The sequence below is a fragment of the Sus scrofa genome, chromosome 14 (assembly GCF_054392235.1).
Source record: "Sus scrofa isolate SSC_HxYL_T2T_F1_AM1 chromosome 14, Sscrofa_HxYL_maternal_Yorkshire_Landrace_v2.0, whole genome shotgun sequence".
NCBI classification, from domain to species: domain Eukaryota; kingdom Metazoa; phylum Chordata; class Mammalia; order Artiodactyla; family Suidae; genus Sus; species Sus scrofa.
In genome coordinates this window covers 137,483,158-137,498,609 of record NC_139396.1, presented here as the reverse complement: position 1 = coordinate 137,498,609, position 15,452 = coordinate 137,483,158, and the positions used below count along the sequence as shown (strand labels likewise).

The 15,452-nt window shown below is 43.1% G+C and overlaps 1 protein-coding gene, 1 long non-coding RNA gene and 1 pseudogene across 14 annotated transcripts in view; 2 read left to right on the top strand and 1 right to left on the bottom strand.

The window, feature by feature from the left end:
- The window catches only part of STN1 (STN1 subunit of CST complex), a 40,013-nt gene extending 33,801 nt beyond the window's left edge, over nt 1-6,212 (top strand). For all 13 annotated transcript variants that reach the window (XM_021072027.2, XM_084992983.1, XM_084992995.1 and 10 more), the window contains 1 exon segment: nt 5,467-6,212. In XM_021072027.2, the coding sequence (XP_020927686.1) occupies nt 5,467-5,624 (158 nt within the window). In that variant the 3' untranslated portion in view covers nt 5,625-6,212.
- On the bottom strand, nt 3,303-4,989 carry LOC106506115 (NADH dehydrogenase [ubiquinone] flavoprotein 2, mitochondrial pseudogene; annotated as a pseudogene).
- A 1,585-nt stretch (nt 6,213-7,797) lies between the features above and the next one.
- LOC146397037 (uncharacterized) lies at nt 7,798-14,640 on the top strand. The gene is made up of 3 exons (XR_014826860.1): nt 7,798-7,980; nt 8,112-8,518; nt 11,853-14,640. It is a non-coding gene; the product is annotated as an uncharacterized LOC146397037 (long non-coding RNA).
- Nucleotides 14,641-15,452: the final 812 nt, after the last annotated feature.

Below are 15,452 nucleotides of genomic sequence, written 5' to 3'. Positions count from 1 at the left end.
ATTTAGAGGCAGTTTTAAAAGCAGGTAAAAGAAAGAATCAGCAAGATTCTGAAGAAAAGTGAACAGAACCTAGGGGACTTGTAGGACATCATCAAATGGACCAACATACACATGGGGGGAGTTCCACAAGAAAGGGCCAGAGAGAATATTTGAAGAAATATCCCTAGTACAATGAAAGACATGCATATGAACATCTAAGAAGCTCAGTGAACCCCAATTAAAAAGAACTCAAGGAGATCCACACCAAAACACAGTATAATAAAACATTTGAAAAGCAAAAGCAAAGAGAATCTTGTTGTCAGAAAGAGAAAAGCAACTTCTCACATACAAGGGATCATTGATAAGATTATCTGATTTCTTATCAGAACCTTTGGAGGCCAGAGGCAGTGAGTTGCTATATTCAAAGTGCTAAAAGAAAAAAACTGTAAACCAAGAATCTTAACATCCTGCAAAACTATCCTTCAAGAGTGAGGGTGAAAACAAGGCTTTTCTAATTAAACAAAACCTGAGGGGGTTTGTGACTGCTAGACTTTCCTGCAAGAGATGCTCAATGGAGTCCTGCAGAGTAAAGTAAAGGGACACTAGACACTAACATGAAGCCTATGGAGAAATACAGATCCCAGTTGAAGGTAAGTACATTGGCAATGACAGAGGCTAGTATTATTGCAACAGTGCTTTGTAACTACACTTTTTCTTCATGATTTAAGAGACTAACACATTTAAAGAAAAAAATTCTTGTAAAGCTAGTATTACTGTAACTTGGGTTTCTCACTGTATAATTTGAGACTAATGCATTTAAAAGAATTCATGTGACATCAACAACTGAAAGGACTGGAGACAGACCTGCAAAAGAGAAGAGCAGAGATTTTATATATTATTGAAGTAAAAGTGGAATAAATTCAAATTAGAGTGTTATAACTTCAGGATGCTAGATGTAGTCCCCATGGTAACCACAAAGAAAATAGCTCTAGAATATTCACAAAAGGAAATTGTAAACATTTCATTGCAAAAAAACCCCACAACTAACCATAAAAGAAGACAGTCATGCAGGAATTGAGGGACCAAAAGCTAGAAGGCATATAGAAAACAAATAGCAAAATGACAGAATAAGTCCCTCTTATCTGTAATCAGGTTAAATGTAAATGGATTTAATTCACCAGCCAAAAAGACAGGAATTGACAGAATGGATTTGAAAAAGAAAAATTTAACTATATACTATCCGCAAGAGACTCATTTTAGATCCAAAGACACAAATACATTGAGAGTAAAAGGACAGAAAAAGATGTTCCATGCAAACAGTAACCAAAAGAGAACAGGGACAGCTCTGCTAATATCAGACAAAATAGACTTTAAAGCAAAATATTTACAAGAGACAAAGAAGGACAATATATGTTGATAAAAGGTTCAACACAGCAAGACAGAAGTTTGAAACATTATGTACCTTTGACAGACCATCAAAATATATGAAGCAAAAACTGACAGAATTAAAAGGAGAAGTGAACAATTCTATAGTAATGTTGGATACTTTGGTACTCCACTCTCAATAATGGACAGAACAACTAGACAGAAGATAAGTTAGGAAATAGAGGACTTAAATAATACAACAACTCAGTTAGACCTAACAGACGTACACCAAACACCATACCCGACAACAGCATGCATATTCTTCTCCAGGGTACATGGGGTCTTTTCCAGAAGAGACCATGTTAGACCACTATTAGATCTCAGTAGATTTTAAAAGATAGTTGTCATGCAAAGTATCTTCTCTGACCACAGTGGGATGAATTTAAAAGTCAATAACAGAAGTAAAACTGAAAAATTAGCAAATTTATGGAACAAAACAGTCTTAACCAATAGATCAAAGAAGAAGTCACATCAGAAATTAGAAAATACTTGGAGGTGAATGAAAAAAAAAAAAAACAAACATAACAAAACTTACGAGACAGAAAAAGCTGTGTATAAAGGGGAACTTTATAGCTAAGAACACTTGCATAACTGTACAATTTAAGGAACTAGAAAAAAGAAAGTAACTCAAAGCTAGCAGAAGGAAGGAAATAATAAAGGTTAGAGCACAGATAAATGAAATAGAGAATAGAAAAACATAAGAGAAAAATCAATGAAACAAAAAGTTGGTTCTTTGAAAAGATCAGCCAAACTGTCAAACCTTTAGTTAGGTGGACTAAGAAAAAAGAAAACTCAGATTACTAAAATCCTAAATGAAAGGAGTTCTCTGGTGGCCTAGGGGTTAAGGATACAATATTGTCACTGCTATGATTCAGGTCACTGCTGTGGCACAGGTTTGATCGCTGGCATGGGTTTGATTCTTGGCCTGGGAGCTTCTGCATGTCACAGGCATGGCAGAAGAAAGGAAGGAAAGGAGGGAGGGAGGAAGGAAGAAAGAACAGGAAGGAAGGTATGAAAGAAAAATGAAGGAAGGAAGAAATTTTCTGAAGGAAGGAAGGATAAAAATGGGGACATTAGCAATGTTTCTACAGAAATAAAAATTATGACAAAGTACTGAAAACAGTCGTACACCAGCAAATTGGATAACCAAATGAGATGGACAAATTCCTAGACACACAAAACCAACCAAGACTAAATCGTGAAGAAATAAGGAATCTGAATAGCTCTATAATGAGTAAGATTGAATCAGAACTCAAAGATGTCCCAACAAAGAAAAGCCTTGGGCCTCATGGCTTCACCAGTGAATTCTACTAAACATTTAAATAGCTAACACCAACCCTTCTCCCCACTAGAAGGTCACTTTGTGAGCAGCCTTACCAGACAGCCTTCAGACAACAGAATGGCCTTTCTGAAGAAGCTGTTTAAGGTCTTTGGGGCAGTCAACATCTCTGACCACATATTGGAGTCTGTCTCCACTCTCTGTCATCAACCCTTTGTCTTGGGAAGAGTCGAAGCTTCTTTCGAGTAGGAACTGGGTTATCTTCTAGGTTATGGATATGACGATACAATCTTAGTAATTTCCCATGGAGGAAGCACTCACCACGGGTCTCCTTTCACCCACATAACCTTGGGTGAAGTAGGTGCTTTTCTCCCCATTTTACAGATGAGGACACAAACTGGGAGACATAAACCACTTTGCCCCAGTCATAGAGCCAGCACTTGAATTTGGGTCCCTTGGACTCCAAAGTCACCTCTCTGTCTGCTACTCGGTACTTGCACCTCTGTGCTCAGGGCTGCATATATGGTAGGTGGTCAGGAAAGTTTTTTTCTTTTTTTTTAATGTAGATGGGAGATTCATACTTTATTTCTCCAGTGATGTATTTAGAGAGGAATATAAATTAAAGGCCTACTTGAACACCAAAGCCAGGTCCTTTAGATGGTTCAGTCAAAGAGGTAAGATATCCCCCATGCCCCCACCCGGCTCACAAGAGAAGCATCCACTCCTTGGCCCAGGTTTAGGGATTTTGCCAGCTTTGAGTTCATCAGTATCCTTCAGTATCCTTAGGTGTCAGATCTTCATAGTATTGTCATTTATTTGAACCATCTGTGCATTTACGCAGGCCCCTAAAGATTCCACTTCTGTAAAGAGTGGAAAGTTTGTCAGGTATAGTAGCCTCTCCAACCTTTATTCCAAGCTTTTTCTGAATGGCCTTCCAATATGCTCTCAGAGTTTCCAGGCATGCAAGGCCTAGGGGTGCAGACTTGACTATGATACTTTCCAACTGTCTTTTGATGATACATTGTATAAAAAGTTGCTACCTCATATACTCTCCTTGGAGGTACTTGTAAAATGTCTGCTACCTTGTTCATAGCAGAGATGGTCAGCCATCCGTTTTGTCTTTGGGCTAAATCCAGGACTGGAAGCACAGCTGCTGCTTTCTGCCCTCTTGGGTAGTTTTTTTTGTTTTTTGTTTTTTACAACTGCCTCCACCCTCTTATAGTTTTCTGGTGTGAAATCAGATGGAGTAGCTGGGTGATCCTCCAGGATTTGTGCATAGGAGTATCCCTGTGTGCAAAATGAGGCTCCTCCAGCTCCATTCTGCACAGCCGGCTTATGCAGATTCCTTTTATGTCTTCCCCACTGGGCAGTGAGGCCCACCGCTGTTCAGGAAACCTTGATCAAATGAATGTTGAAGCAACAGCCTGGAAATGTGGAGACCAGTGGAGGTGGCAAGTTTCCCAGCAGTAACTCCAGTTGGGAGGAATAATGAATTCACTGGCCACTAGAGGTCAGAATTTTCAAGTCCTTGTTAGCCCAGAACCACTGCCTGTGACCCTCTGTCCCTTAGAGCTGGAAAGGACTTCAGAGTTGCCCCAGCCCCACTCCCCATGGGTCAGAAAACTCAAGCTTGAAGATGCCATGATTTGCCCAAAGCCATGAAGGTGCGCTGAATCCCTACCATGCTTTTCCCAACACCATGAACCCTTTCGAGCACTTTCCTGGAGCTAAAGCATTTTATCATCTGAAAACGTTCAAGTGACTGTGCAGAGCCCTAGTGTGCCAGGTGCTAGGGGTATGACAGTGAGAGCCTAGCCCCGTGAATGGGTCTTTAGTGGAAACTGGGGAGGATTTGTTTCCAGGAATGAAGTTTGACTTTGACTTAATGTTATAAGTAAAGTTTTCATCATGATCCATAAGTTATTAAATCTGTTATAAAGTTTATTTCAAATATATGTACTCACATACACATATATAATTGACTATAAAATTTCTCAATATTTATCCTGCCTAAAAATGCAATACCTTCTGTAATTTCATATTCTAGTCTGCCTTAGTCTGTTTGGTAAGAAAAGAATGCTATTTACAACCCACTAAATTGATTTCATGATCCTCCGATGGCTGTAACTTCAAGTGTGAATACCGCTACTCTAAATCATTGATTTCAGCTAGGAAAGCAGTCACTCACTCTGAACTGTTACAAATGGTCTCAGCGTAGGGTAGACAGTGAGCGCTATCACAGACAGACTTTTTGGAAGACTAGGCAAAGAGGAGTGAGAACAGGCCAAAGATAGTAAGCCCTTCATCGCCACTGCTGTCCCATCGTTCAGGATTATGGAAGGAATGAGGCTGCTGCAAGCCGGCTCCACTGTCAACTTCAAGAGAGTCCCACCTGGGATACTAGGAGTTTAGCACTGAATACATACACTGGTACATGCAATGTCATTAGAAAAAAAGGATTATCAAGCACTCAAAACCCACTGGGTTATGAATATAAAATTATTGGATAGGAATCCTGAAAGGTTGAAGCCTTGCATCCCTGAGCCATGGTCCATGGCACAGACCTGAAAAGAGGTGTTTTGGGTTTTTTCACCAATGAGCTAGGCCAATACATCTCCTACTTTAATGTGCACGAGAAGAATCATCTGGGAATCTTACTAGGATGCAGGTTCTGATTTAGGAAATATGGAGAAGGGCTTCCATTGAGAGGAGAGGACAGGACAGGAGAGAGAGGAGGACCTGACAGGTGTGTCCAAGCTTAGCCAACTCCCTTTTTCCTGCAGACGTGGAGAAGGGCTGCCACTTCCTGCACATCTTGGCCTGTGCTCGCCTGAGCCTCAGCCCAGGCCTGAGCGAACCTGTGCTACGGCACGTGCTGGAGCTCCTGGAGGACCAGAGTGACATTGTCAGCACCTCAGAGAACTACTACACAACATTCTGAGGAGAGGCCAGCAGGTGGCATGAACCTGGCGGACGAGGAGGAGGACCAGGTGGCTTTCACCCCAGACTCCAGTTTTAACATCATGCCCAGCCTTATAGGTCTGGGGGCAATTATCATAATAAACTATGAAATATGGTAATTTGAGGAATGGAATTTGGCATAAACTCTGGAGGGTGTCTTCAACCTACTATCTCTGGGGATAAAATGACTTGGCCATGATGTACAAGAAAACGTTCCTCATTGGCCTCCTGGCTGGACCAAAGAGCAGCAGAGCAAGAACCAGTGTTGGCAGCTGAACTGATTGGAGGCTCTTTTGTAAAGGGGCATCCGTGGCAAAGGGCCATGTGCTGTGCAAGCTGAAGAGCATGCAGATCAACAGATCGGACCCTTTCTTAAACTTCAGACCATCAGGGACTTTTTCGTGGACTTCTCTTGATGGTTAAGAACCTGGTGTAGGGGAATAATTCTCCCTGGATAAGTGTTGACCTACAGTTTCTGCAAGTCACACACCAGCAATGGGTCCAGAGTCCTGGGTTGAATTCTGTTTACAGACTGACCCATAGATGGGAATAAACAGGATCCAAGGCATGGCTCTGTGTTTGTCATTTTCCGTATCTGCCTTCTGAATCAAAAGGTGTCTCAGTACATTTCCCTGTGCTTGAGGACATATATGACTAAATACATTGTCCCTTAATACCCTGAAGTTGTCGAAGGCTGCCAGCCAATTGCTTGGCAGTGGTAGATGTAGATTTTCCAGGTTACCGTTGCACATGCAGGATGTTCTGAACCATCCAAACACTCAGTATGTGCCCAGACAGGCGATGGGGTCATGCTTTTGCTCAGAATGACATGGTTTGGGGGGAAAAAATCTGAGTTATGTAATAGGCTTGTTCTAACAGCAAGATGACAAATCCAGCCAGTGAAGAAGTATGGAGAAAGATTTGGAGTTAATTACAGTCATTTCACAAAAGGCAAATCTGCCTTTGGCTGCTGCATTTGCACTTGACATAATAAGCTTTTAGTGGCTCTGCTAGAGAGCCTGCAGACCTGGCTAGTTGCTCTGCTCTGTGTGGAAGTGGGGTAGCTGTATACTCAGAAGTCGGCTGTAACTCCCTATGTCAGGCCAAGAGCGAGTATGGACAGATTGCTTCCTGTCTTGGCCTTTCTGGCTTGTTCCAAACCTCTGTCCGGTTTCTATCAGTGGTTACACAAGTAGCTGCCCTGGTTTCAGAAGGGTCCCTGTAGAATAGAGTGTGCCTGGAATGACATCCCCGTAGCTCTTCCTTGAGGCCAGCAGCTATTCCATATTGACTGCATCTCAGATTATGGGAGCTGCCAGGAAGGGCACATCCCTGCACACAGCCACCCCACTTCTAGGGTTTATCCCAAGCAGGCAATCACACAGGTGGGAAAAGACAAATGCACAAGAGGCCCATTGCTGTGTAATTTAGAATTCTATAATTAGGAAAAAAATGTTTATCTACAGGGAAAAATTAATTATGGTAGAGGTACACAATAAATACTATGTGGCCATTAAGTTACTGGAGCAGAGACTGTCTCCATGGACTTCTCTTGTTTCATTTCCTGCTGTGTCCCAGCATCTAGAACAGTGCCTGGCACATCTTCCAAGCAATACCACTTCTGTGTATGTGTCTGGCTGCCCTCTACCAGCTTCCTCTCTGTCCTGGGGGACTTTTTCCAATGTCTTGAAAGGCTGGAAGTACCCAGAATGAACACCCACCAGAGGCAGCCTCAGCCAGTGGGACCTGGGATATAAATACTTTTGCTTCCTGTTCCTTCCAGTGAGATATCTCTGAAGCTCATGTTCTGTAGCACTTCCCAGAGTTTCTCTGTGGGATTAAGCTCCATCCACCCAGGGCAGCAGCTAACTGGATAACTACCCTCCCTGTCTTACTCCCCTTACTCCTCATTTCTGTTGACTGCACCTCCCAAATTAACTGCTTCCTTTCTGATCCTCATCTCAGGGTTCCTACCAGGTTTTGGATGAGCACAATTAACACCCATGCTCTCAAGTATATTTGAGAAATTCTCGTGAATAATTATGCCCATCAATCAGATTAGTAGGAATCCTCACCAAAGTGACACACACTTTCTCCCTCCCCATCTAAATCATGAACGAACCAAGGATGCCATGAGACCCTTCCCTCCACAGCAACATAAGAACTCTGAGAAGATGAGGGAAGCTCTTGGAAAACTCTCTGGGGCTACACTGGGTCGCTCATGTTCTGAAGAACAACCCGAGGGTCCCCTGAAAAGGAGGAAACTAGCACGCATTCTTCTGCTCACCGTGTGTACATGTTTCAGGAGCTGGGACCCCTGCATATAGTTCATGCAGGCAAGTAGACAAATAGCGCTCTGTCTGGTCAAAGACTTGTTTGATGATCCATGATGATCCCTATCTGGTAAGCTCCCAGTGCTTCTCATCCCTATAAGACACTTCTTTCTAATTATTCCTCCCTCTGATAGTGTGCCAGGACTCTGCCGGGAGAAAGCTAAGTGGATAGAAGTCTATTCAGTGATGAGGAACCCAAGACTTAGTGCCAAGGATTAAAACCAGGCAACCCAGTCATTGTCCATTGGAGAAAACATCCACGCTTCCTTGTTAGTGTGGTCTCTTCTCTACAAGTGGCCTCTACAGTGACTGCCCCAAAGAAGCATCTCATTGTTTCCTTACTAGATTTTCGTGAAGCATACAGGCAAACTCAGGAAGACGCGGATGAGCCTTGCCGAGAAGCCAGCCACAGGCGCCAGCAAAGAACCAGGACCATCCTGACGGGAAATAGTGTCTGTGGATAAAGAACTTTGCAGTAGCTTTTATTTGCATAATAGTCTACTGGTGGAGGCTCTAAACGTGATCCTAAACTCCTATATAAGTGAGTTTTTACTTAATCTAGAATTTTTTTTTAAAAGCCTATTTTTATTGATCTTTTATTAGTAAAACCAAACTAATAAATCCCAGGTCTGTGTTCACACACATTCTAAATCAAATCTCAAATTCTAAACCAAATCCCAGGAGTTGCCTGTGGTGCAGTGATTTAGGGATCCAGTGTTGTCACTTCTGTGGCTCAGGCTGCAGCTGTAATGGGGGTTTGATCCCTGGCCCAGGTACTTCTGCATACAGGCACAGCAAAAACAGACAAACAAACGCAAATTCCTGAAGAGACTCCAGTCTCTCCCTGTATGTCAAATTAAAACGATAGGTTTTGCTGTAGAACATAAAAAGAGGGATTTTGAAGACCACATAACAACCCTAGGTTTTTTTTTTAGATAGAGACAATAAAGTGGTGTCTCATTAATTCAGACTGATGTGGTGAAAGGTTTGTATAAATTAGTGAAAAGCCTGGGTTTGAAATAGTGATATTTTATGACTTTAGGTCTACCCAGTGTTCCATGCACATCTGAATTACCATGAGGGAACAAGTTTGCTGCTCTTGGGAAACCTGCTTTAAAGAATAAGAATTATTTAGGAGTTCCCGTCGTGGCGCAGTGGTTAACGAATCCGACTAGGAACCATGAGGTTGCGGGTTCGATCCCTGCCCTTGCTCAGTGGGTTAACGATCCGGCGTTGCCGTGAGCTGTGGTGTAGGTTGCAGACGCGGCTCGGATCCCACATTGCTGTGGCTCTGGCGTAGGCCGGTGGCTACAGCTCCGATTCAACCCCTAGCCTGGGAACCTCCATATGCCGCGGGAGCGGCCCAAGAAATAGCAACAATAACAACAACAACAACAAAAAAGACAAAAGACAAAAAAAAAAAAAAAGAATAAGAATTATTTAAATCATGTGTCATCTGTTATTTTTCAGTATTATTTAATTTTTACATTTGTTATTTAATATTAATAAGTGGTTTTAAAGTACTTGAATTTAAGAGATTTGAAAACGTAAAACCTTATACACAAGTGTTCACAGCAGTATTATTCCTAATAACCAAAAGGTGGAAACTGCCCAAATGTCCAACCGCAGATGAATGGATAAACAAATGTGGTATATTCATTCAAGGGAATTATTCGGTCCTAAGAAGGAATAAAGTACTGATACGTGTTACAGCATGGACGAATCTTGAAAACTGTATGCTAAGTGAAAGAAGTTGGATACAAGAGGCCACATGCTGTATGACTCCATTTATATGAAATGTCCAGAATAGGCAAGTCCATGAAAACAAACAAACAAACAAAAATAGATTAGTGGGGGCAGGAGGAGAGTGGGTGGTACAAGGTTTCTTTCTAGGGTGACAAAATTTCTGGAACTAGAGAGTGATGATGTTTGCCCAACTCTGAACATACTAAGAATCATGGTGGTGGTTCCCAGGGCAGACTTACCCAGGAAGAGCGCCCCCTAGAGGGAAGCTTCAGGGCCATTTTGCGCAGAGCTGAGCAGCCACACACTGTCACTTCCATGGAATTAGCATTGTCACAGAGTCTCACTCAGATTTCAGAAGAAGGGAGGAAACCACTGCCTGATGGTTTGGGTTCTAGAAGGGCATGTAGAAGTGTAAATATCAGTCTGGCCATTTGGGGGAAATATAACCTCTCAGATATCTTTAAATTTTTTATATGCAGCCTCGTTTTAAAGATTTTTTATTTTATTTTTTATTAATAATTTTTATTTTTTCCATCTTAATTGGTTTACAGTGTTCTGTAAATTTCTACTAAAAAAGATTTTTTAATATCAAAAGATACAAAGAAGGGGAAAAAATTGGCCTACCATTTTTTTATCATATGTATATTATTAGAAAACTGGAGTTCCCAGCGTGGTGCAGCAGAAACGAATCCAACTAGGAACCATGAGGTTGAGGGTTCAATCCCTGGCCTCTCTCAGTGGGTTAAGGATGCGGCATTGCCGTGAGCTGTGGTGTAGTTCACAGACTCAGCTTGGATCTGGCGTTGCTGTGGCTGTGGCGAAGGCCAGCACCTGTAGCTCTGATTCGACCCCCAGCCTGGAAACCTCCATATGCCACAGGTGCGGCCCTAAAAAAGACAAAAAAAAAAAAAAAGAAGAAGAAGAAAAGAAAAGAAAACTAACAATATTCTGTCTGTCTTTCCAGAAATAATATGTCACCATTTTAAATGCACCATGCTTTTTTATTTAATATTATATCTTGGAGGTGGGTTTTTTTTTCTTTTTTTCACTTTAGCATGCAAGACTGACCACATTCTTTTATTTATTTATTTATTTATTTGTCTTTTTGCCTTTTCTAGGGCCGCTCCCGCAGCATATGGAGGTTCCCCGGCTAGGGGTCTAATTGGAACTGTAGCCACTGGCCTACACCAGAGCCACAGCAACACGGGATCCAAGCCGCGTCTGTGACCTACACCACAGCACACGGCAATGCCGGATCCTTAACCCACTGAGCTAGGCCAGGGATCGAACCTGCAACCTCATGATTCCTAGTCAGATTTGTTAACCACTGCGCCACGATGGGAACTGCATGACCCATTCTTTTAAACGGTCAATTAATTCCATTGTATGGCAGTCTCTCAATGTTTTTAAAAAGACCCCCATTGAGAAATATTAAATTGATCTCCAGATTGTTCCTATTGCAGCCAATTCTGTAGGAAATGTCCCTGTACATTTTTCTTTTCTTGGCGTACATTTATAAGTATATTTGTGTGGTAAGTTTTTAGCAACACAAATGCCAGGAGAAAGGTCCTGAGCATTTAACAATTTGAATAGACATTGACAAAGTACCCACTGAAAAGAATGATCCATTTTCTATTCCTGTCAATGATTTTTTTTTTAATGCCCACACTCAAGGCATATGGAAGTTCCTGGGCCAGGGATCAAATCTGAGCCACAGCTGTGACCTGCACCATAGCTCAGCGACACCGGATCTTTTGACCTGCTGTGCTGGGCTGGGGATCAAACCCTCACCTGTCCAGTGACCTGAGTCGCAGCAGTTGGATTCTTAATCCACTGTGCCACTGTGGGAACTCCATCCTATCAATGTTTTTTGAGTCTACTGTTTGCCTATAAGCTCACCCACACTTTGTATTAGTAGTTTTTTGTAGCTGGACCCGCAGCATGCGGAAGTTCCTGGACCGGGGATGGAAGCCATGCCACAGCAGTAACCAGAGCCAAAGCAATGACAATGCCGGATCCTTACCCAGCTGAGTCACCTGGGAACTCCTGTTTTATCAGTACTTTTAATCACTGTCCATCTGGTAAGTAAAAACATTTTCTGGGTTTTGTTTGCATTTATATTTCTTTAGGTATGAGTGGCATCAAGCATCAGTTCATTACAGGCAACCTTTGGACTGTTACAGTTCTGCGCTGGACGTTAGCCGTTGCTTCTAGCAAAGGCCAAGGGAGGCCTGGGTCATATGTTCTAGCAGCCGTATCAGCTGCAGAAACAGTCCAAGGCCAGATGCTGAGGTCCTAGTTAATACACAGCTAGAATAAACATCCTGAAGAACTCAAACCTCAACGTTCCCAATTTGCTACTTCAAGTGCTTGGATGCATGCCTGCCCAAAGGTTATATAATACATGAAGGCAGCAATCTTTTGAAAACCAATCACCATATCATCGACTCAGACCTCTCATAAACCAGACGCCATTCAGCTCTGGTTCAGTGACTCTGCCCCCAGTCAGATTAATGTGAAAAACGAAGGATGTTTTTTTTTAAAGTGCTAATTAAGTGGAGAAGATCGTTTTTGTAATAGAGATGGTCTTAATGCTGCTTCCACTTTAATCAACATAGCCAAATTACCATAATAAGGCGATGCTTGCATTTTCATCGACTGGGTTTGGTACAGTTAATTGGGGCTTTGGGCAACACCCATTTTGATAATCTTCTTGGCTAAAAATTGCATCCTCAAGGAAAAGGTTTTTAATTTTTTTTCTGAGGATAATCAGTGGATGGAGGAAAGAGCTTCCTTCCATTTTTTAAGCTCTCCTTTAGAGCAAAATAACAGCAGTGTCACATAAGCTGTGATGTGTTGCACAATTCACTTGTGACAAGTACTCAGTTTTCTGATGTACTGCAATTTGTGAATGGTTAGTCTATTCTAATATAAATCTGGTGGCAGAATAATGTATTGAGCTATTAGCATGGGGTTTGTTTTTCCTGTCTCTTATTTCTTCTTCCAAGCAAGAAGCCAGCCTTGCCTCCGGGAGGTTTGGTTTAGAGGCTGAATCCAGAAGTTGTTTGTGCAGACAAGCTGGCTTATGTTTTCTGGAAGCCTGGAGCCTGGGAGGGATTGGAGATTAGTGGGCTCCAGGCAATGCAGACCAGAATGTGCTGCCCATGGTGCCTGCAGCAGGTGGCAGGTTGGTGGGACTTCTGTGGAGAGGTTTTGCAGAGTTCCTTGCAGACCTAAAGCCTTGACCTGTGAACCCCAGCTTCAGCCAAGATTCCCAAGCTTGAAATGGAAGCTTCTGGAACCCTCCTTCTCTAAAGGAACACAGGGAGGATATCAGCAGAAGACTTGGTCTCAGAAGAATGGACCCATCACCCATTTTCCAGACATCACGTACCCTCTTATGTGATTGGATTTTCATGCACCTCTATAAAGATGAGAGCCTGCCTCACCCGCCCACCAGCTGTATTATTTTCTTTCCAGCCCAAAAAATGAGGGCTTCAAGCCCCAGCTCACTTGAAACAAAGGAATATGATGCCTCACCCACCTGAGTTTTGGGAGTAAGATTCATATTGCACTTCAGTTAGAATCAGGTCTAACTGATTTTTAGAATCAATTTCTGACTGATTAGAGCAAGGTCATGTTCCCACCCACGTGCATTCCAGAATGGTTTCTCGAGTGGGTATAATATCACAGCGCAATTCCAGGGAGATTGCTCATGACCCTCCCATGGGAGCATGCTACCTACAAAAACTACCTGTCCCATGTCTCTGCGGAAACAATTGGAAATCACTGCCTCACAGAATGGGGGAGGATAACGTGGAAAGAGTTTGTTACGTTTCCTCAGTGGGTTCCACCTTATCACGAACTGAATACATCTCCCTGTCCTACAACCATCGTGCATGCTGACCAGTGGGAGGTGGCCTGGACCACAGGCAAGTGAGCAAAGAGGATCTAACTTAGAAGGCCCCATATCACCTGAGCAATGCATCTTCTCTCAACATGAAGAAGCTTGAAAGGGCCTTACTCATCCAGCCCAGCCCAGCCCAGCCCAGCGCCTCAGGAAGAGTCAGCAAGTGGCATATGCCTGTGGTTTCCATCCAGTCCCAGCTTGCCTTGACCTGGTGGAGGGCAAGAAATAGAAAAGCCGCTCCTGGGAATGACAGCTGGCTTGGGAATGCTGGTGTCAGCACTCTTGGGGGGGCTGGGCCATCAACACCAGCACACACCCTTGGGGGCTCGCCCAAGAGCAAGAGCCTGAGTGATTTGCCATTTCTGTTTGTTGTTTCTGTTTCCTGTAGGTAACCAGGAAAAATGGGAGGTGGGCAGGTTCTGAACCTATATTCAGCTGAGTTCTGGGACTTAACTCGACTTAACTAGTTGTTCCCATGTATTCCCTCAGAGATTGCCCACATGACAGTTCATCTGGAATTCTGTGACAGATCCAACAATAGGCACAACGTGGTGCTCAATAAACATGTCACTTATTGAGTGCCAACTGTGTGCAGGGCATCTTGCGAGGTGTAGAGGGGGGATGCCAAGACCAAGCTCCAACCTTGTGTTCAGGGTTGGACCTGAACCCCTTTCAGTCAAGTGGATCATGAGCACATGCCTACATGATTTACAACCTATGGATGCATATGTGTCCTAGTTGACCCTCAGAGTTTAAGCATTTTATGCCAACATTTTAAGAAATTGGCTACTGTCTGTATTTTTAAAAAGTTTGTGTGTCTGTCTGTCTGTCTGTCTGTCTATCCCACAGGCCACAAAAGAAACTAGTATCACGTGTGGCTTCTTCAGAAAGGGAATTGAAACTAGAAGTGTGTGGGAGACTTATTGCAATATTTTGTAATTTTTTTAATGTGTAAAATGTTAGAACTATAAATAAACAAACAAGGGAAGGGGAAATTCACATAAAAATCTAGATTTCTGGATTTTTCTTGACAACTCAGATTTTTTTTTTTTTCCCACTGTACAGCAAGGGGGTCAGGTTATCCTTAGATGTATACATTGCAGTTACAGTTTTTTCCCCCACCCTTTCTTCTGTTGCGACATGAGTATCTAGACATAGTTCTCAATGCTATTCAGCAGGATCTCCTTGTAAATCTATTCTAGGTTGTGTCTGATAAGCCCAAGCTCCCGATCCCTCCCACTCCCTCCCCCTACAACTCAGATTTTTGACAGTACCAGGACCGTTTAGTCTGGACACAGAGTGTGAGTGGGGAGAAGGGTAGCATTAAAAGATGTTGAGCTGAGAGCTGGCATCAGATTCACAATTTGGAAAGACTGTTTTGGCAGCAGAGTGGAGGAGCATTGCATGGGGCAAGTGTAGGCGCAGGTAGACCAGAGAGACGTGACTGCAGTCACCCGGGGAAGGGGAGCAAGGGCTTGAATTGGGACAGCGGCCCAGAGGCAGATGTCAGAGACCTGAGTGAAACCACTGAGGTGGATAACCCACTTAGGAGTGAAGGAACGTGGAAAAGGCCAGGGTGACGCCCAGGTTCTGCAAGGCAGACCAGTGATTGCCGCACGTCTTAGATGAATGGAAGGGAAAGAAGGCTCAGGAGACCTGTGGGCCTTCTCAGCTGGAATCAGCAGAAGTGCTGAAAGAGGGCATCTCCTGAACTGCAGGGAAAGGCCCACGTAGGAAATGCTGCCTGGGGGCAATTAGCTCCTCTCCCCATTCCAGGCATCAGTAGTGATTTACCAGAGAACATGGTCTCTCTGGAGAA